The sequence below is a fragment of the Budorcas taxicolor genome, chromosome 2 (assembly GCF_023091745.1).
Source record: "Budorcas taxicolor isolate Tak-1 chromosome 2, Takin1.1, whole genome shotgun sequence".
Taxonomy (NCBI): domain Eukaryota; kingdom Metazoa; phylum Chordata; class Mammalia; order Artiodactyla; family Bovidae; genus Budorcas; species Budorcas taxicolor.
In genome coordinates, this window is record NC_068911.1 from 179,584,964 (window position 1) to 179,605,897 (window position 20,934).

At 59.3% G+C, this 20,934-nt stretch overlaps 1 protein-coding gene across 1 annotated transcript; it reads right to left on the reverse strand.

Moving 5' to 3' along the window:
- Positions 1-402: 402 nt before the first annotated feature.
- On the reverse strand, positions 403-19,064 carry PADI6 (peptidyl arginine deiminase 6). The gene is made up of 16 exons (XM_052635865.1): positions 18,973-19,064; positions 18,089-18,272; positions 16,191-16,263; positions 13,569-13,633; positions 12,064-12,172; positions 11,174-11,299; positions 9,299-9,489; positions 8,960-9,063; positions 6,737-6,848; positions 5,271-5,378; positions 4,917-5,071; positions 4,070-4,226; positions 3,844-3,967; positions 2,781-2,851; positions 1,590-1,751; positions 403-636 (listed from the first exon to the last, which is right to left on the reverse strand). Exons 1-16 carry the CDS (start codon positions 19,062-19,064, stop codon positions 403-405), a joined length of 2,067 nt encoding a protein of 688 aa, XP_052491825.1.
- Positions 19,065-20,934: the final 1,870 nt, after the last annotated feature.

Consider the following 20,934-nt stretch of genomic DNA (forward strand, 5'->3'; position numbering starts at 1 on the left):
CCGAGCCGAGTCACTTACTGCTCCAGGCAGCTCTGAGGCAGCCTGGCCCCCAGCCCTTCCCCGGGGCGGCCTGACCCCGGGGTGTCCCAGCTGTTCCACTTCCCATCCTGAGCGGTTAGCCCCTGTCCCCACCTCCCCCCGCCCCAAACAAGATCACGGCCAAGATGCAGTCAGAACAGCTAGGACTTTAATGGGCCCTCAGTAACTTCTCTGCTGAAAGCCATTTTCCAAGCTTTCCCAAGGGGCTCAGGCTGCCAGCATTGCCACCCACTGAGCAACCGGGAGCTGGAGGCGCATAGGGTTAGGAAGGGGGTCCCTGAGCAGGGCACGAACCAGACGCTGTCGGGTGGCGGTGGTGGGCCTTGCGTGCCGGGCAGGGCAGGGCAGGGGCGCTCAGGTGGTCTAGGGGACCATGCCCCACCACTTGAAGGCAAAGGGCACCCGGCGGATGCTGGCGCAGGAACAGAAGTCTCCGATCTCGGTCAGGTAGCAGTCGAAGTCGTCGATGAAGTTGCACTGGAAGCCCAGCGGCTCCAGCAGCTGGCAGACCCGCTCCTCCAGGCAGCAGGCGCCGCTGACCCGGGGCCCGAAAGGCTTGGGGATGCCCAGATTCAGGCCCATCACGACCATCTGCAGCTGTCGGGGGGTGGTTAGGTGGGTCAGGCCTGGACAGGGGTCAGAGTCGTGGAAAAGCCCCCCAGTCTTCTAGGCTTCAAGGAAGGCCACGGGGTTCATTCCGTGCAGGGAAAACCCAGCTGCAGCTGGGCTAGACCAGGTCCCCGAGCCCGTGCCCGGGCAGGCGCCACTCATCCCTTTGAGCAAGCCTCCCCACTCCACTGGACCCTCCAGTGACTCCCGCATTTCTCAGCAGCAAGACCAGGACCCTGCCCAGCCGAGGCCTAGCTTGGCAACTTCCCCGGTTCCCCAGTACCGCGTTTCTCCTGCCCTGGCCTGTCATCTCGCCTGCCTCTGCTGGAACGCTCTCCACCCCCAGTTTCGTCATTGGACTTCACACACCTTCACTCCAGCATCTCTCATCCTCAAACACAGCCAATCCCACCATTACCCACACCTCCCTTCTCCCAGGGCCAGGAAAGTCTATATTCCACACCCAGAAGGCCTCACTGGTTTTGTAAAAAGAACCATTTGTGATTGCATGCAGGTCCTGCATCCCCAGGGCTTAGAGAGGCCTACAAGTGTTTAAGAAATTGACAAGTGTCTCAGTTTTTTAGGCGTCTCCATGAGGAGTCACAGTGGCAAGAGACAGGTCAGGTGTAGACCACGGTTGGAAGAGGCTTGGCCTAGCAGAGGTCTCTCACAATACCCACACTGCCAAATTCCCAATTCCTGTTCTAAATCAGAGGGTGCTGCAGATACATGGAGACTCCACGAGAGAGACTCTCTGTGGTCTTGTGCCCAGCAGATGGCTCAGCCCCTTCCACCCTGATGTCGCCCAGCCGGGCCCCGCTCACCTGCTCCCTGCAGGGCTCTGCCCTAACAGGGGGGCTGCCCCTTCCTCTCAGGCACCCCTGTCTGCGGGGTCCCGCCTCTCTAGTCTAGCCCCGAGGCCGGCCAGCCGCAGCCCTCACCAGGTCGGGGAAGTAGGGCCGGGCGTAGAGCCTCTTGGTCTGCTCGCTGGGGGGCGCGTTGGCGATGTGCTCCAGGCAGAAGAGCTGCGGGATGGGGATGATGTCCTCCTCTTGCAGGCCCAGCTCCCTCTTGAGGATGCTGCGGTTCAGGTGGATGCACTTCTGCGGGGGGCAGGGGGCCAGGGAGGGAGGGCGCTCAGGCACAGCCCCGAGGAACTGGCCGCCTCGGCAGTGGCTGTGGGCAGGGGTCCGGCCCTCTGCAGCGGCGCTCAGCGCAGACGCCTGGTGTCTCAGGCCAGGATCTGCCAGCTCGTCAGCACTGGGCCGGCCGGCTCCTAGTGCCAATTCCATGGTAGCGTGGGGGCCCCTTGGGCTTCGATCCTGGCTAGAGTTGGGGACCCAGGCGAGGGCACAGTCGGTCCTCAGATCGTTGTCAGGACCTTAGAGACGGAACCAGCAGTGGACCCCCGGGCACCTCCCTCCCCAGACCGGCTAATACCCAATGCCTGAGCCACATCCCAGGTTTATGACAAAGGGCTCGCGACCCTACGCCCAGGGTGCGTGTCACCAGGACTCAGGGGTGCTGTTCGGACACCCACCTGGCTGCTGCCCACCCTGCAGTGCCCAGAAGCTTCCCCTGTTTCACAGGTCAGGGTACACTGCATGCCTTGGCTGGGAGCCCTAAGGACTCAGTGAGGCAAGTGGCGTTGTGCTAATGGGTGACCTTGGGCCCATCATTGCCCTTCTCCAGGCCCCGGCTTCCCCATTAGAGGTTGTTTAATTTCTGGGACATCTGCTACTCATAACTCGTGATTTGCGTTTTCAAAGATTTGAGGTACTGGGCAATTTCATCCAGGAAGAGTCAAGAAGGCCCTGGGGTGCTCTCTAGAGCTCAGAGCTTCCTGGAGAAGCTGTGGGTGCTGAGAGAGCCCTGACTTTGGTCCCAACACTAGCTGACTTGGGTCACCCTGGGGCTCAGGTCAGTTTCCCAGCTCACTGGCATCAGCTCTGTGCGCCTCGCCATCCGCATGGACAAGGCAAGGTCACTTCATAGGGTCACTGTGAGGACTGGAGTCGGGCGTTGTGCGTGACGCTTGGTTGGTTATTACTGTGCAGTTAGGGACCCGTTGCCGAGGTGGTCCTGGCCTTCCCCTGCCTTTTAGAGCAGGTCCCCCCATCCGTGGTCCGTACCTCGGCATAGTCATTCTGCTTCCTCATCTTTTCATCAGCCAGAAGTTGGTTGATGGTAACGGCCTCCCTCCCTGTAGGAAGGAGGAGAGGGCAGGCAGGCTGTGGGTCAGGGCTGGGCAGACTCCCGTCCTGGAGACAGCTCACTAGTTAAGCTGCTGTGCCAGCCAGGGACTATGGCGTGTGGCCCGACTCATCTCCAGGGGACCATTCTAGGTCATGTCACATCTGGAGACCCAGCAGGGTCCGTCAAAGGCCAAGGAGGACTCCCGCCGCCACAACCGGCCCCTCCATCCCTGGCTGGAGTCAGGGAGCCTACCACAGGCTTTGAGGCAGGCAGTCTGGGCCAGGTTAGCAGCCCGCGCCTGCCTGGGCACCTCCCTGCCTTCCGATCTGGCTGCCTGGCACCTGTGGTCTCGACTGCGTTATTCAACTTTGTTCTTCAGTTGCCCAGCTCTGCCATCAACTGAGATAGCAGAGTCATTGGTGTGTGACAGGTGGTTCGTGCTCAAGGTCACCTTCGCAAGTCCTCGGACCATGAGATCCTGAGCCCCACCCCAAAGGCTAGTCTGGAATTCTGCGTTTCTAGCAGACTCCCAGTTGGAGCGCTAAAGCTGCCGGTCCTCAGGCCACACTTGGAGGACTACAGCAGCACCCCGACCCCCCTTTTAGGCTCCCAAAAGGGACAGGACAGAGCTGCCGTGGCAGCAGGCCCCACTGTCTGCCCACTGCGTCCTCCTGAAGGGCGACCAGAGGGCCGGAAGTCCCCATGCCCAGAAACTTGTCCAGCCTCCCCAGAGAGGTCCAGAGGCTGGCGTTGGTAGCATCTGGTTTGCCCCCTGGAGCACAGAGCTCCCCGCGGCATATATCCTAGCAGCCTCAGCTGTCCCAGGGTTTCTGGCTGGTCTGCCCATGCTAGTACCACCAGAATTACCCTGAAAGGGAACACAACGTTCCAAGATGGCACGTTTTATGCTCCCATGCCTCCTGAGGACCCCTTCCATCGGGAGGGACAAAGCGGAGGTGGCTGTCTAGAAAGGACACGGGGGCCGAGGGGCTGCCTTACCATTAGAAAGCAGCTGGTCCTTCCTAAGCCCTTCAAAGATCATCGCATCTCCATAGCCCTCCTTCTGTCTCTCCTTGAACAGCTTGTAGCAGGAGCTGGGGCTGGCCAGGAGCAGCCGGAAGTCCTGGGGAACAGAGGAGGGGGGTCGGGTGCCAGCTTCTCCTCCAGAAACTTCCAGGAGTCTTTGGAAGAGGGTGGGAGACATCCCCACCTGCCCCCGACAGACCTTTTTGCCCTCCACCTTGTACTGTGTGGGGAGGAAGCACATAAACTCGCAGGCATGGCCGGTCATCAGCCAGTCGGAGAAGAGTTCCACCGGGGCCTGGACTTGCTGGGCACGGAGGAAGTCCTGGAGGCTCTGACTCACGTTCCGGGAGTCCTTGCTAAAGGGAAGGTGGAAAGAATAGCCCGGGAGGCAGTGTGGCCCAGGCTGGCGGCCAACTACTCGCTGAGAGCCAGGCAACCTTCAGGTAACATGGTGCGCTAACGCCTGGCCAGGCTGTACCGGGGGCAGGGGGTCGTGGTTATTAAGAATCTCTCACTACCTCAGAGCATAGGGAACGACATTCGACATCCTGTGATAAGCCGTAATGGGGAAGAATATGAACACGGGTCTGTATAACTGAGTCGCCTTGTGCAGCAGAAATTACGACATTGTACATCAACTGTACTTTCATAAAAATTGAAACTCTCTACTCTGGCTCAACTCAGGACTGAGCCAAGGGACTCTAGATGAAGCCTGAGCCCGGGACGCAGCTCTTTCCTGGCTCTACAACAGGCGAGCGGCCACCAAGAGAGCTAGCCTTCCTCGGCAGTGCGTCCCGCTGGGTCAACAGGCCGACCAAGCGTCGCGTGCTTCACTTGAAACCCTGGAAATCGCCGCTCGGAATGAGCAGCTTGTCTGCCGTTTCCCTGCTAGTCTCCTACGTGAGGGCTCAGAGGGCCTGACTTGACAGGTGAAGGCCCAGAGCAGATGACCCGTTGAGTCCCCCGGGAATCAGGAGGATCCGGGCAAACTTTGAGGGTCCCTCCCCTTGGTTTTAAGGCAGCCCCCACCTGGCCTCCTGCCTCACCTGGGGTAAAAGCTGCTGCCGATGAGGACCCTGCCCAGAGGGTACTCTTTTCCTTGGGCCTTCACAGGGGGGGACACCATCAGTTTCCCAATGATGTCTATGCTGGCCACCGTGTGGTCCTGGGTGCGCAGAGTCAGGTAGCCAACCCCAGGGCTCTGGAAGGAGACCCGGCCGGGGCGGCCGTCAGGAGAGAGGGGCTTCAAGCCTCCGTCTTACCCGTTCCAGGCTCCCGGTAGAGTCCCACCCCCACCCCCAGACGCCACCAGGGCCCTCTCCCCAGCACCCGTCGCGTCCCAGCAGGCACCAGACCCGAGAAGGCGGACCAAGTTCAGATCAGTCAAATCGAGCCCCCACCAGTGAGTATTTCATGGGGAAATCATCAGGCTTGGCAACCCGAGGGGTGTCCAGGACCAAGGAGACAGTCTTGTGAGGAGCCTGGGTATAGCAGAATGCCATTTCATCCTGGAGGAGACGGGGACAGGCGGTGAGTTTCTCTCGCTCCATCAGCTACTCTCCCATGTTGTTTTCCAGCCACAATGCCCCCTCTACACAGGCCCCCTCCGGGTACAGAGAGACTCCCCCGGGCTTCCTGCAAACTCCTGCTCAACCCTCAAAATCCTACACAGGCATTCCCCTGCCTTGGGGGCTTTCCCTGACCAGTCGCTCCTTTAAAACCTGATGAGTCACCCAAGACCCTTCCTCCTCTCATCTGCACCCTCGTCCATGAGCAGACCTTGCTGGCTTTATTTCCAAAATCTGTTCCCAGTGGACTCTTCTCTGGGACTATTCAGGGGAAAGCCACCTGCTGTTGACGGCCTCTTGCCTGTGTGACCGCAAGACCCTCCAAATCAGCGTCTCTTCTGTTCTTGCCCTCCCTAAGGTTGGCTCTATTTCTCAGCCAGAGGGTCTCTCCAAAACCTAAGTCAAGGACTTCCCTGGTGGCCAATGGTTAAAAGACTGCATGCTTCCCCCGCAGGGGGCACGATCAGGGAACTGAGATCCCACGTGCTGTGCAGCACAGCCAAAAATAAGAATAATTTAAAAACCCTAAGTCAGAATATTCAACTCCCCTGATTGATACCTTTCAGTGTCACCTTGCTTGGGACCGGCCTCTTCCCTTAACTTGGCTTAAGATTTCCCCGATAAATGAAATTCAGCTCTTACCTCTGACGACTGTTGGCTCTGGTCTGGCCACACCAGCTTTTCTGTTCCACACGGGGTGGATCTCAGCTGTCTCTGTGCCCGAAGGCCTCCTACTTCCGGTCCAGTCCACCCCCACCCCAACCTTTGCACAGCCAGCTCCTACACCCTCGGCTTGAAGATTGTCCTGACCGCCTGCACCACTGAGGCTGATCTAGGGACTCATCCGACCATCTCGTTTTCCTGCTTTCACAGCGCTTAGAGTTCTGCTATGGTGAGGTCAGGGCAGAGGTCAGTATTCTTTCATCTCTGCTACACAGAGCGGGGCTCAGTTGTGAACAGAGAACCGGACCTCCAAAGGCTGGGCTCGACACTTCGTGCTCAGCCAGGGTTGAGCTGGACCCTGTAGCTGGAGGTGTCAGATCCTCGGAAACCTGGGGCTTCGGGCTGTGTGTTCTGTGGTCCCGAACGTGAACATTCTGGAAGGGGAGGAGGCTGGACCCTAAGCTCTACCCTTAGTGGCTAGGACTTGGGCAGGTCATTTCATCGGCCCCCGCTGGCGTCCGAGGACAGCGCCGTCCCTGGTCAGTCTTAGCTCCGCTGGAGGGTTGAGTGACACTGGTGAGGTCTGCCGTGTGTCACTCATGGGATCGCCCCCGCCCCTCGCCACAGGCTGTTACCTGGAGCCACCGGCCCAGGCGGTTGGGGTCCTCGTAGACGGACGCCACCTGGCTGTTGCTTCTCTCGCTCAGCTCCGTCACCGCGCTCACGAAGCCCTGGACCTGCAGCTCTCTGCCACGGGAGACGCGCCGGTCTGGGGAGGCTGCTGAGCTCTCCCACCTGCCGTGACCTCTCAGCCCCAGGGGAAGGGTGCCCCTGCCCTCGAGGGGAGCAGAGTGCTGTCCCCCCGCTCACGGAGCCCCAGCTGGCACGCCCAGGGTGTGCCCAGCCCAGCCTCACTCAGCCCAGCTCACGGTGAAGTCAGATCAAGAGTCGTTAGCATCAGCATCTGCTCTGGGGCCCTAGGACCGGCTCGCCCCTGCTCTGCAGGCCTCTCCGCCCGCTGCCCAGCGGTCTGGGAACTGCCTCAGTCTACCCAGGGGCAGTCTCTTCTCTCCCCACAGCGGCTGCATTTTTCCCTCGAGAAGCCGAGTGCCCCCTTGAGATGGCCGTGCGGCTGACGTATTCACAGGGGTGTCGGGGGTGGGTCCTGAGCCCCGAGGCCTCGGTACCACCGTGCGTAGCCCCAGGCTGACAGGCCCATAGTGCGCACCTGCTCAGTGCTGGAGAGAGCGATGAACCTGAATTGCTCTTCCACGCCAGTGTTCCATAGGGACCTATTTCTCAGATCTACACAGACAAGACTACAGGGAGTGAAGCAGCTTGCTAAGGTCTGGAGCTTCTGAGGTGCGTGCTAGGGAGGAGACGCAGCCCCAGTCCCGCACACCGTCTGCAGCAAAGAGTGCCTCCCCCATGGGCGGGTCTTTAGATCAGAGCGTCAGCAGATGCCTCCTGCGAGTGAACTTCTGTCTTCAGATACGGAAGGCAAAGACAGACCTGGTACCTGGAAATCTGTTGTCAGGAGAATACCTCAAGCTCTTTCCTTCTCCCTTCTCATTCTGAAGCCTGGCTTTCCTCAGCAGACCGTACTCCCCTATCAGTCCCTTCCACGGCAGAGCTATTTCTATCCTACCCCTCCACTGGGTTTGGAGGCGGGACGGAGGTCCTTGCCGTAAGGTGCTCCATCCAGGCCACCATTACCTCTTCTGAGCCTGGACTTGACAAGGTCTTATCTCTGCCCTCCCATCCCAGTGGCCCCCAGCTCCCAGATCAGCTGTCCAGCTCCACCACCTCCATCTTCCCCTCCCTTTGTCTGCTCCCTGGGTCTGCAGCTCGACCTCACTGGGATGCCCGCCTCTCAACCGCTTTTATTCCCATCAGCCCACATCTTTGCCTTTCTCCATATCCGACGTCGAGTCTGTGATGCCCCATAACAATCACATGCTTGTCCTTCTCCTTGGGCTTATCTGCCTGGAAAAACCCTCCACCCTGGTTGGATTTAGTTCTGTGTTTATTCTCTAGAACTCTTTTACTAAACACAGTTGGGGAAACCCCCATACTGGCAAGTCTCTAAGTTGGCAACTTCACCAGGTCCTTGGCACCAGACAGCCTCTCACCACCGGCACGTCCTCCAGCCAGCGCGTCCCGCTTTCCCTCCTAGAAAGTGGGCGGGCTGGCCACTTAAGGCCGTGTGACTCGCCTGTTCTTTTCCCCTGTAAGTTTTCCCTTCTCTGCTGGATCTCACCTATTACCATTATTTTTTGCTTCCCTTAAAAAAACAAAACAAAACAAAAAAAGACCGCCTTCCTGGGACTTCCCTGGTGGTCTGGTGGCTAAGACTCCGTGATCCCAATGCCGGGGCCCTGGATTCAACCCCTGGTCAGGAACTAGATCCCACGTGCCATAACTAGAACCCGGCACAACCGAATTAAAAAAGAACCCCAGTGTTTGAGGGTCTGTTGCAGCCCGAGAGGCCACAACCTAAACACGCCCAGCCCTGTCCACCTCGCCCTGTCATCCTGCCTTCCCCTCTCCCCACCGTCTCCTGGTTGCTCAGGCCTCCTTGCTGGAACAGTCTCCGCCTTACCCTCTGTCCCTTTATTAATACCTGGCTTTATAGCCCTTGATCCTATGGGGAGCCATGCTGTCTGCCTCTTGGTAAGAGCAGACAGGGGCCGCTGTGGTCACTGATGCAGCCCCTTCATTAAGTAACAAGCCCTGGATGACCATCTCGGGGGAAGGAGTTCACCTTCCCGGTGACAGGTCTAGTCACCTTTAGCCGCCCTGCCGGCAGACATAGCAGTTACAGAAATGGCCCGGCCCAGGCAGCCTGGGTTTCTTACCTGCACAGGTATACCTCTAAAGGCATCTGGGTGGTGGGAGCAAAGATGCAGGGGGCCACCCGGAACAGCACTGTGTCTTTGTACAGCACAGTCTCTGGAACCAGCTGCGGAGCAAGACGAGGTCCCGCTTATACCTCGCTGCGATGGAAGACCTGGTTCCCGCCCACCCTCCCCGCTTCCCCCAGGCCTCCGGCTGTTCAGCTCAGCGCACCCCCCTGGGCCCTCACCCGAAGGTGGCGACACCCCGGCCCCTCCGTGCCCCCATCTTCTGCCCGGCTGTGTGAGGTCTTCCTCCACAGTCCCTGCCCCGAGGGCTGCTTGGCTACCAGGGGGTCATACCGGGTCTTGAGACTCTTCCACCAGCGAGGCCGAGAAGGAAATCAAGCCCGAGAAGCTGGCGGATGGAAACTCTAAGGCTTCAACATAGAAGGTTTCCTTCAAGGTACCCTTCCTGTCATCCCACTGGGGCGCCAAGGTGTAGGTGTGCTGGTCAGGCCCCAGAACCAACTCGAAGGCCGTGGAACCATCATCTGGAAGGAAAGGAAGGCAGACCACCCCCGATGGCACATCCTTGGGTCGGAAGCCAGGCTGGGAGCCCCAGCAGAGGGGGCCAGGCTGGCCGTGCCCCTACGTTCCTGGTGTTTGGGGCTTAATGGATAGCTAGATGTTTGCTCATCAGTGAGGGCCAGTTGCTCTTTAAAGACCTGCCGGGGGGTGAAGACTCAAACACCTGCCTTCAGGAAGTGAAGGCTCATGGTGGTTCTACGCTTTGACCCACTTGGGAGGAGTGTCATAAGTCTTCAAGGTGAGAGACTGTTCAGAGACAGGCTTGGGAGCCTCATCCAGTACAAGCCGGGCCTCAGGCCCGGGCCACCAGACTCTTGCTCTGGCTTGTAACACAGCGATCACCGAGTGGGGCTGTGGCTCCCAGGTAGACGGGCTCCAGGCGGCTCAGAAGAGCCTTATCGCAGGCGCTAGGCATGCCAGCTGCAGGCTTGGCCCGGGTGTGCGGCGGGCCAGCTGGCCACCCCAGCACTGGGGACACACCTGTACGGCCCCCTGCTCCCGTCTGCCTGCAGGGCCCCTCACTGGCCCGGCCCAGGCCGTGAGGGGGTGGGACTCCCCCACATCCCCGCAGGGCCCCTGCCCAGGGGTCTCAGCGGGTGTGCTGCAGGGCTGGGGTGTGGCCGCCTGCGCCCTGGTCTCTCCCCTCTGCCGGGGCCTTCTCTCATCTAGAAGCATAACCGATTTCCCTGTGGGCTTCCCTATATACCGGCCGCTAAGGGGGGGCTCGGACTCACTGGCAACCTCGCCCCTTTGGGGGCTTAACAGCCATCCGTGTCACACAGAATAGGCAGCCGGGGACTTCCCTGGTGTCCAGGTGGTTCAGCATCCACCTTGCGAGGCAGGGGACACTGGCCCGACCCTCAGTCAAGCGATTAGGACCCCACATGCTGTGAAGCAGCCAAGTCCCTATGCCACCACCCCTGAGCCCTTGTGCCCCAGCCAGGGAACCCAAGCACCGCAATGAGCGCGCCAGTGAGATTCAGCAAAGACCCGAGAAGGCCAAATTAAAACAGAAAAAGGCAGCAGCAGGACCAGCCGCAACGGCTACCTTCACCTGGAGGCCCTTCCTGCTCTTGTCCGCCCGGGCCTGGCCCTGCTCAGCCTGGCTTCCCCTGCGCCCTCCCCACCTCCATCCCAAGCCCCTGCTTGGTCCTTGGCTCTCTGTCCATCTGCCCTAGGCTTTGGGAGCAGGCAACACGCTTATCCTTCCAGAGCTGGTGCCCTAGGGCACAGAGTAGGCGCTTCCTTGAACCGTGCGGCTTTCTCCTACCTTCCGTGGACCACTGGCTGGAGGTGGGGCAGATGCCCTCTGCTCTTCGATAGCACTTCTAGACCACCTCTTCGTTCCTCAGGAATCTCACCCCTCTGACGGGCACCCTCTCAGACAATGCCACCTGCCACCTTCCTCTCCGTACCTGACTACCACCCTCCAACAGCCAGGGCCATCGATGATGGCGGCTTTCATGATGGCGTCTTCGTTTCTAGAACCATGTGGGCTGGGGGCAGCAGGCAGAGGGCCTCAGGGACGCACATCCAGCTGCAACAGACCCTGAGCTGCTGCCCTAGGTCCCCAGCAACCTCCTGCCGGGGAATCTGCCCGGGCCGAGGATGGCCACAACCTGCCCTGACATGCTCACACTCACTCACTTTGTGGCCGGTAGACTCTTGCCTTCTCCGACTCTTCCTTGGAGGTGTGGAGAACCACCCGGTAATTCTTTGTAATGCAGCTGGGCCCCTGAACTTTCAGCACCATCTGGGACAAACTCTTTACTTCTGAACAAAAGAGAAGGAAACGGTTTAGGGGCTTCTAGAGGCCAGAGCCCCAGGGGTGAAGGGGGCAGTAGGGCTGGGGGTCGGGGTCTTGTGTTAACACTGGAGCTCCAAAGACCCCTGACCTCCTGCCCTGGCCCAGGCCTGCGTCACTGTCTCTGCCGCTTGCCTCCCACATGGCCACAGGCAGCTTGCCATCCTGCGGGCCCACCCCAGTGAGGCTGGCAGTTACCCTCTCAGTTGTAAGAGGCAGATAGGTCCCCACAAACTCCTAGAACAGGGCCTGGCACAGTTGGTCCAGCAAGGGTTCCCCTCCAGCTTTGGTGTGAACCAGGACACCCATTCTACAGCGGAGACTTGGGATCCACATCGTGATCACAGGTCAGGACACTGTCCGGACACTCAGGGCCCTGCCCCCAGGCTACGAGCGGGTTTTCAGGAAGTGTCTGGCCTCCACCTTGCAGGTCCTTGTCTAGCCTTCTCAAGCACCCATTATGACCTTTGTATGACCCCCGTTTTACAGGTGGGGAGACAAAACCAGGAAAGTTCACATACTCAAGTTCATGGCCAGGAAGTAACAGCAGTTTGTTATCTGACATTAGAGCCTGTGTTCTTGCCTCGGGGCCCCTTCCTGCCCAGCTCAGTCCATTGACAAGAGGCTCGAGGGCCCAGAGCAGGGTGTCAGCTTGGAGTGTGGTTTACTGCGAGGTGGGGCAGAGCCCAGGGAGGGGAGGGGTGATGGGCCTCCATCAGTGGCCCATTCTCACCTTCAGAGGAGAACACCTTGTTCTTGTCCATGGGCTGGCCCACGACAGAAGGGCTGCAGTTCACAAGCAGGATGGCACCCCAGCCACCGGGGCCCCAGACCCAGGTTTTCTGTAAAGATGACAGGAACACTGGTTCAGGCCGAAGCCAGGCGCGTCCTCAGCCTTATAGACACTGCTCCACCTCGGGGCAGAGTCAAGCCTTCCTCCAGGGCGAACCCTTCAGAGCCCACTAAGAGCCTCCAGAACGGGCCAGTAACATCGGGTAAGAGGCCTGAGTGGAGGGAGAAGGTCTAGAGGGAGGTTGCCAGCTTCCAACCTCGGCTCAGGCTCAGAGGAGGTAGGGTTTGAGGAGAGAAAGTCCAGCTCGCTCAGTCGTGTCCGACTCTCTGCGACCCCATGCACTGTAGCCCACCAGGCTCCTCTGTTCATGGGGTTCCCCAGGCTGGAGCGGGTTGCCATGTCCTTCTCCAGAGGATCTTCCCGACCCAGGGAGCAAACCTGTGTTTCCTGTGGCTCCTGTAGTGGGGGTGGGTTCCTCACCAGCTGAGCCACAGGGGAAGCCCTGTGGGTTTGAGGAGACCTGTTCCCTCTGAGGGGAGAGCTGACCCTCTGGCCTACCTGGCTCCCTGACCAGGCGAGGATGGCAGCCTAGTGACACCTAGTTACTGACATTTTAATTTTTTGAAAGTGTTAGAAATTGATGCCACCCATTCTGATTTGAATTGATGCTTTTGAACTGTGGTGTTGGAGAAGACCTTTGAGAGTCCCTTGGACTGCAAGGAGATCCAACCAGTCCATCCTAAAGGAAATCAGTCCTGAGTGTTCACTAGAAGGACTGATGCTGAAGCTCTGATACTTTGGCCACCTGATGCAAAGAGCTGACTCATTTGAAAAGACCGTGATGCTGGGAAAGATTGAGGGCAGGAGGAGAAGGGACGACAGAGGATGAGATGGTTGGATGGCATCAAGTCGATGGATACGAGTCTGAGTGAACTCCGGGAGCTGGTGATGGACAGGAGGCCTTATGTGCTGCTGTCCATGGGGTTGCAAAGAGTCGGACACGACTGAGCGACTGAACTGAGTTTGACTTAGACACTATAAGACCTCCCTAGTGGTGCAGTGGCTGAGTCTCCGTGCTCCCAAAGCAGGGGGCCTGGGTTCGATCCCTGGTTAGGGAACTAGACGTTGCAGCTAAGACCTGGCCCAGCCAAATACATGTGTGTGTGTGTATACATATATTTCATAGAGACACTGGACACAGGACTTTCCGGCAGTCCAACAGTTCAGCTTCCACTGCAGGCGTGTGGGTTCAGTCCCTGATTGGGGAGCCAAGATCCCATATGCCGTCACAGCCAAAGAAACCAAAGCATTAAAATAAAAACCGAGAAGTAATATTATAACAAACTAAGTAAAGACTTTAAAAATGGTCATTAAAAAATAAATCTTAAAAAAAAAAAAAAGAGCTACAAAGGCCAAAACGAGTCTGCGGTTGCTTCCAGCCTCACCTTAGCCTGTTTGTCAGTCGCCTCAAAGCGCCCGCTGCGGTAGATGTCCACATCCAGGGAGAGCTCTGCAACAGAGGGGAAGAGGTCTCAGCCACTGAGACCTGTGGGACGCAGCCTCTGGGCTGAAGGTAAGGACCCTCCGGATGGCCTAGGGCTGGTGTTACGATCCTTCAGCCTTTGGGGCAGGCTGCTGGCTTAGAGGAAAATTCTTCAGAGGTAGACGGTGTCTCGTGAGCCAGCCTGGAGGGGGCCAGGCATCCGTGGGTCTCTCCTAACCTCCTGAGGGCCCCAGAACAGCTGCACTGCGGTCACAATGCCATTTGTGCCTCTTGGCTGCTTCCCAGGTGATGCCTACTTGGAAGGCCCACCTCCCTAGACTTCAGGAAAGCTCTTGGCGCTCTGAGTCACAGCCAGGGCTCAGTATGTGGGAATTCCAAGCCCCTTTAGGGCTGAGGATCTAGGCTTCTGCCCAAGTATCACCATAGAGGCTCCTCCTGGGTCTTTATTTCCCGCCTCCCGCCCCCTCCTCTGACCCTACTGATTACCTGTGACTTTACCCCAGTTCATAGCTCTTGGCATCTAGGACGCTATCTCTCAGCTGGAACGTCAGGGCCAAGGAACAGCCCTCCTCTGCTGCCGTCCGCTTAGCGAGGCCTGCTACCCACCAAGTACCGTTCTAGGTCCTCGGGGTACGGCAGCATACAGGACGAGCCCTGGCTGCTTCGGCCTCAGGGACACGTGCGTGTACCCGTGCACACACAGCAGTGGCAAGCGGTGAAGAAATAAAACGCCCGTTATGTCCGAGGGAGAAATGCTGCAGGAACAGGGGCCAGCGGGCCGTCTCAGTTTTAGATCAGAGAAGCCTCCTGAGTGTGAACAGAGGCCTGCAGGAGACAGGAAGTGACCCGTGTTAGTGTCTGGGGTAAAAGCCGTTAGGATGAGAAGCGCACAGGGGCAAGTTCCAAGATCAGAGGCCAGAGTACCCAGAACAGGATGAGCAGAGTAAGAGAAAGAGGCTGCGGGTCAGAGGGAGCCTGGAGCCAGGCTGGGCAGGTCGCGTGGGCAGTGATGATGCCAGCTTTAACCCGAGCATGGGCAAGCAGGAGCAGGCTCTGATTTGATGAAATGTTACCTGACAGCCTTCTAAAGAGGGGACCTCTCTAGGGGCCGAACTGAGACTGGACCTACAGAAGGTCAAGGATGGAGCAGGGAACCCCGTTGAGGACCTCGCTGAGGGCTGATCAGTGACCCAGGCAGAGGTGACCAGGCTTAGGCCAGGCTCAGAGCTTCAGAAGCGGCAGGTGGCTGGACCTGAGCTAGACTTAAGGTAACCCGACAAGATTCACAGTCAACATGGGGCGAGAAGTCAGGGCGAACCCAAGGGCTTGGCCCTGACCAGCTGGAAGGATGGAGCTACCATTGAGCCGGATGCCAGGACTATTAGGAAAGAGACGTCTGGGGCAGGGGGAGTCAGCCCAGCGTTATTCGGTGTGAGACTTTGCTCAGACCCTCAAGGAGCTATGTTGGCCGGTAGGCCTCCGAGTTTATGGGAGACGCTGGGCTAGAGGGTTTTGAGTCATCCGTGGGCTGCCTGAGCCCGCAGCACTCTGCCAGGCGGGTTGGGGGTGTGGGTGTAGCCAGGGAAGGATCCAGAACCAGAACCTGAGAAGGAAAGGGCAGCCGTGGAGGAGGAATCTGGGCACAGGGTCCCTGTGGCGTTCCAGGTGAAATGGCTCAAGAAAGGACCACCAGGGCCACGGACACTGCAGAAAGGTCCAGGGGGAGGAGAGTGGACCACTGCGGCGAGGCCAGTAGAGGCTGTCTGGTACCCTCGGCGGTGGGCATCTGGTCTGAGCAGGTTCACGGGAAGGTGAGGAAGGACTAAGGATGCAGAGAGGCAGGGGGCGGAGTTTGAAGACACCATGGAATTAGGTCTAAAGGCAGACATTATAGCTAGTTCCTCAAGAGAACAGGCGCCACAGCTTGTTTCTATTAAGGGAATAGATAGTTTGTTCCGGAACAGTCTAAAAAAGGGCAGGGACTTCCCTGGCTGTCCAGTGATAAAGAACTCTTCTGCCAACACAGGGGACACGGTTCGATCCTCGGTCCCAGCGGGTCCATGTGCCGCGGGACCTCTGAGCTCCTCGGGCCACAACCACCAAGCCTGAGCTCCAGAGCCGGTGCTTGGCAACAGCAGACGCGCCGCCATGAGATGCCCGAGCCCTGCCCCTGCTCCCGCAGCCGGAGAAAGCGGGCACAGCCACGAAGATCCGGGGCAGCCCGAAATGAACACGAGACTTTGTTAGCGCGGCGGAGGGCAGGAGGGGAGGTGGCTTGCTCCACCAGCAAGAGCTGCTGATGGAATACTCGTGAATGAGGGAAAGAGTTTGTCATCATTAAGCTCAACTTGGGACCAGACATCACCGACTAAAAGAGAGGCCGCCGTAGGGCCCCGACACGGGTGGGTGTGGATGTGAACACGAGGGGTCCCGACGGCGAGAGCGAGCGAGGCTGACAGAGCAGCGGCTGAGCTTTGAGGGAAGCGGGCACAAATGAGTCCACAGGGGCCTCTCGTTACAGGGAGAGGCCCTGCCATTCCCCCTGGGCCCGGGGGACACTCACCAATGCCTGTGAGGTGGAGCACAGCCGTGGCCACGGGGGTGTCCTCCTTGGGCTGGTGGTAGAAGACCAGGACCTGTGGAGACCACCCGGGACCCCCGGGGCGTTAGCGGATGGGCCGGGGACAGGGCCCTGCACCCGGCTCTGGCCGTTTGCCTTCGGTCTCACGCCACAGCTTCTGAGCTTCCAGCGACTCCCAGGAGTGAGCACAGGGTCACTGGGCTGTCACAGCCCCCGGGTGTGACGCACCACGACCCTCCACCAAGCCCTTCCACACCGAGGCCTCACCACTGCCCGTCCAGGCGGGCTCTAACCACAGGGCAGAGGAGTCAGGACTGAACTATTGGCCAGTAAAAGGGGTGGAACAGGCCTTAGGATCTGGGCTGTGCAGCTCTAGAGGTGAAGCTTTAAGTTGCCCTCCATGTCCTGCCTGCTACACCACCCCTCCTGGGACCCCACAAGATGGGCCGTGAGGATGTGGGGCCTCCAATGGGCCAAGCTGCCCAGAAAGAGGCCGCCGGGGGCGGGGGGTTGCCTGTCCTGGGTCTCACAGCGACCTCTGCTTGCAGAGGAGTCTTCGTACTTTCGAGAAAGCCCTGTCCTTCAGCCTCTGGCCTTGACCACAGGCCTTCATCACAAACCACAGAACTAGCCGTTAGCTGGGGCCCGAGGTAAGCGTCTCAGTCCTGGTGCTGCTGGAGGCGGAGCCCTGGGCAGAGATGCTTCTCAGGTGCTCTGGGCTCAGCTGGGCCACATCACAGCCTCAGTCCTTCTCTGAGACGCTTGATAAGTGTCCTACCTGTCTCTCGGGCTTCCCTGTGGCTCAGCTGGTAAAGGATGCGCCTGCAGTGCGGGTCACCTGGGTTCAATTCCTGGGTTGGGAAGATGCCCTGGAGAAGGGTAAGGCTACGCACTCCAGGATTCTGGCCTGGAGAATTCCATGGACTGTATAGTCCATGGGGCCGCAAAGAGTTGGGCACGACTGAGCGACTTTCACTTCACCTGCCTGTTGGGGAGTCACCTGCCCTGGGCACGGGGGTAGGGGGTGTGTGTCCTCCCCCTCAGTCATCCCAGCTTAGCCCCCTGCTGACTCTCCTCTGGAACGTTCTGGCAACGAAAGTCCCCCGGTCCTAAACATGCCTCCCTCAGCTGTGCTGGCTCAGCCTCACACTGGGGTCACCTGGAGCTATGAGGCTCAGAGGATGGTTTGGTTGGCAGGGGTGGAGGCCTGGGCATCAGGTGATTTTAATTACTCAGCCACCACTAACCGCTCAGATTCAGCTGAGCCCATTGTACGAGCTGAGAGTCCATCTCCCTGCCACGGGTCCCATCAGGGCAGCATCCTGCCCAGAGGATAGGGCATGGGCTTGGGCTTGGATCCTGGGTCTGTCCCGTTAAGGTGTGGCTCCGTTTCCTCACACATGAACAGAGGGAACGCCGACCTTGGGAAACGTGATTCGATACCTGGTACTCAGCATCAGACCCATGGTAGCTCTTAAGTTTCATCAAGAGGCTCCATATCTGGGAGACCAGCCTTAGCCAAAAAGCCCAGCTGAGTCCTACTGCTGAAACTTTTTAGGCCAGACCTTAAAAAAGCTAATTTGGAAGCTAGTGTGGTGGTCAGAAGCGTGAATGGGGGAGACAGACACACCTGAGCTTGAATCCCTGCTCAGCCAGTTATTGGCCTGGGCAGGGTGCTTCCCTGACTCTGTGCCTCAGTTTCTTTGTCTGTAAAATGGGGTCACAGGTTGGCTGCAAGCACTGAATGCGATCAGACAAAGCTTTGGCTCTGAATTTTCAGACTCGGCGCTCAGGAAGCCCCAGCTACCAGGAGGGAGCCCCCAGGGCTTGTGTCAGCGCCTCCCGGGAGAGCTGCCCTCAGCTCCCCCCCCAAGGCCTACCTTGCCCTCGTCTTCCGCGAAGTTGGGGGACGTCATTGCCACCAGCATGTCCGTGGGGCGCGACAGGGGCCAGCGGGGCGCGGCCGGCCCCTCCCTGCTCTCCACCGGGTCTGCGCCGCAGACGCGGACCACGACGCCCAGAGATGCGTCCACGGAGAAGGACTCACACGCCGGCGGGGCGCACCTGGGGGCCGGCGAGCAGACAGAGCTTGGCGCACAGGAGCCCTGCCTTCTTGGCCCGGAGCGCAGCTGGAGGGGGTGCCCCCAGCCTCTCTGCTGCTGAGGCCCCCCAACTCACGGTCAAGGCACTTTTGGGTCCTAACACATCAGCCTTCCCCTCACCACATCCTGCTCCCAGGACCTCCGTGCCCGCTGGTGACAAGCTGCAGCCCAGACCCCCGCCTCCCGAGGATGCTCTGGAAGTTGCTAACCTACATCTTATTCTTGAAGGCCCACCTTCCTGGGAGGGGAGGGCCCCTTGTCTGAGCCACGAGGGATCCCTATGGGGGAAAAGCAAGGCCTGGCAGGTCTGTGCCGGGGCCGGGGGAAGGCAGGGGCCCTGAGTCACCTCCCACCGCAGCTCCAGCTCACAGGAGCCTGCTTCATCAGTCCGCACGGCCGCCTCGGGGGTCATCCTCACCCCCTTTCATGGGGAAGGGGACCGAGAGAGGGCAAGGCACGTGCTTCCAAGGTCCCGCAGCCTGGGAGCAGCAGAAGCAGGACCGGGAGGCCCTTAAAGACCCGACCTCGGCTCCTGGAGATGGAGCAGGACAGCGGGGTAGGTACAGAGCGCGCAGTTAGCCCCCGACTCCCGCTTAAGCCAAGGGTGCCCCAGGCAAGGAGCCTCGCCAGCCTCCCCGCCCGGACCTCTCCCAGCTCCTCACCCACTGATGTCTAAGAAGAGCTCCATGCCCAGCACACACACAGCGTGGGTTGGGCTGTCCAGGGACAGAGGGACGATGTTCCGGAAGGCCATGGCACGGCCCTCTGGGCTGACCACCCCACCCGGCACGGCAACCTCTGACAACCCCGAGGTTGCGCCCACCGCCCGCCCCTCTTATGGGCTCAGGGGCCTCCAGCCCGCCCCCTTGTTAAGGAGGCTGTAGCAGCTGCCGGAGTGTAACTGATTTCCTCTGCAGAGGTTTCCTGGGAGGAGAGGCGCTGCTGAGGTGCAGCTGGGGTCAGAGCCAGGGCAACACCAATTCATTAAGTAGCTAGTGCCTGCAGCTCTGCAGGGGCTGGGGCTGGCTGCCTGGAGCTCTGGCCTCCATCTGGAAAGCTGGTGCCTGGGATTGGTCAACCTGGCCTTGGCGCTGGAGGCTTAACTAAGCTGGGAGCTGTCAGGAGCAAGGATCTGTAGGGGGGTGCGTGGGGCACTGGTCAGGAGAGGGCACGGGGCAGCCCCTCTAGACTTTGAGGCCTCGGTCGTAAGGTGTGGGTTTCCTGGAAAGTGGTGGGTGATGGACCAGTGGTTCCCAGGGCTCTGAAACTGACTAGGGGATGGCGCCTGTGAAAGCCTCGAACCCCTGGGGGTGGTCCAGGCAGCTGCGTGCCCTCCCCAGGGGATTAGGGGGCTCCTTGAGCACAGCTGTGTCATCAGCGCCCAGCAGGGGGCGGGCAGGGATTGGTGGAAAGAGCGGACGAAGGGCCCCCGCTGAGCAAGGTCGCCTGCAGCTCCGCAGCTCCGCTGAGTTCACTGAGCCAAGAAACGGGAACACCTGCTCTAGCCCACGAGGCTCGCCAGCGAAGTTTAAGACTTTAAGTGTGGGTTAATCCAGCACTTTGGCCACCTCATGCGAAGAGCTGACTCATTGGAAAAGACCCCGATGCTGGGAGGGATCAGGGGCAGGAGGAGAAGGGGACGACAGAGGATGAGATGGCTGGATGGCATCGCGGACTCGATGGACGTGAGTCTGAGTGACCTCCGGGAGTTGGTGATGGACAGGGAGGCCGGGCGTGCTCCGATTCACGGGATCGCAAAGAGTCGGACACAGCTGAGCGACTGAACGGAACTGAACTGAACTGATGGTTCTTCTTGAATACATATGACAGGCACAAGCGTCCAAGTTCAAAAGGCGGCTGGCAACACAGTTTCCCTCCTTCTGTCTCTCCCGTTAGTTCCCTAATGTGGAGGCAGCCAGCGGCATCGGGTTCTTCTAAATCTTTCCAAACAAACGTTACAGGTCCCCAAGCCAACGGGAACCTGTGCCCTCCCTCCTCTTCACTTCTCTGCTGCTCAGGGCTCCAACCTTGCCGCTTACTTTGCAGTGTAGCTCGGAGGCTCTTCGTGTCATGTGGGTATGAGGCGTGTAAGAAGCACCCCGGCCCCTTTTATGGCTGTGTAGCCTTCCGGGCGAGTCTGCCTCATCACGCGCAGGCATTTGTTCCGACCTTTCGCCCTGGCACGTGATGCTGTGATGATTAAGCTGTGTATAACAGCCGGGGGGGACATAAACTGGGTACCGTGTGGAGGTCACTCAGTGAGCCGGGCTTGGTGAATTTGAGATTGAAAGAAACACAGCCCTTTGTTGGAGGTTTTAGCTTTGCAGCGTAACTGTCAGGAGTGGCTTTGTTCTGGGGGCTCTTGCAGGCAGGGGGTGGCCAGGAAAACTCTAAAATTTTAGCCCCTCAGGTAGGAGGCACCAGCCATGTGTAAGCTCACACCCCAGATGGCTCACTCACACCCAGCCATCTGCTCACACACGTCAGCCAGAGGCTGGCTGGTGGGTGGGGTGGTCTGACTGGGGAGGGCTCGAGAGGGCTGGGCTCAGGGCTCTGGAGCAGAACAGTTCAGGAGCTCAGTCCCTCCCACCCAGGGGCAGCCCTGCCTTGTGCGGGGGCCCTCG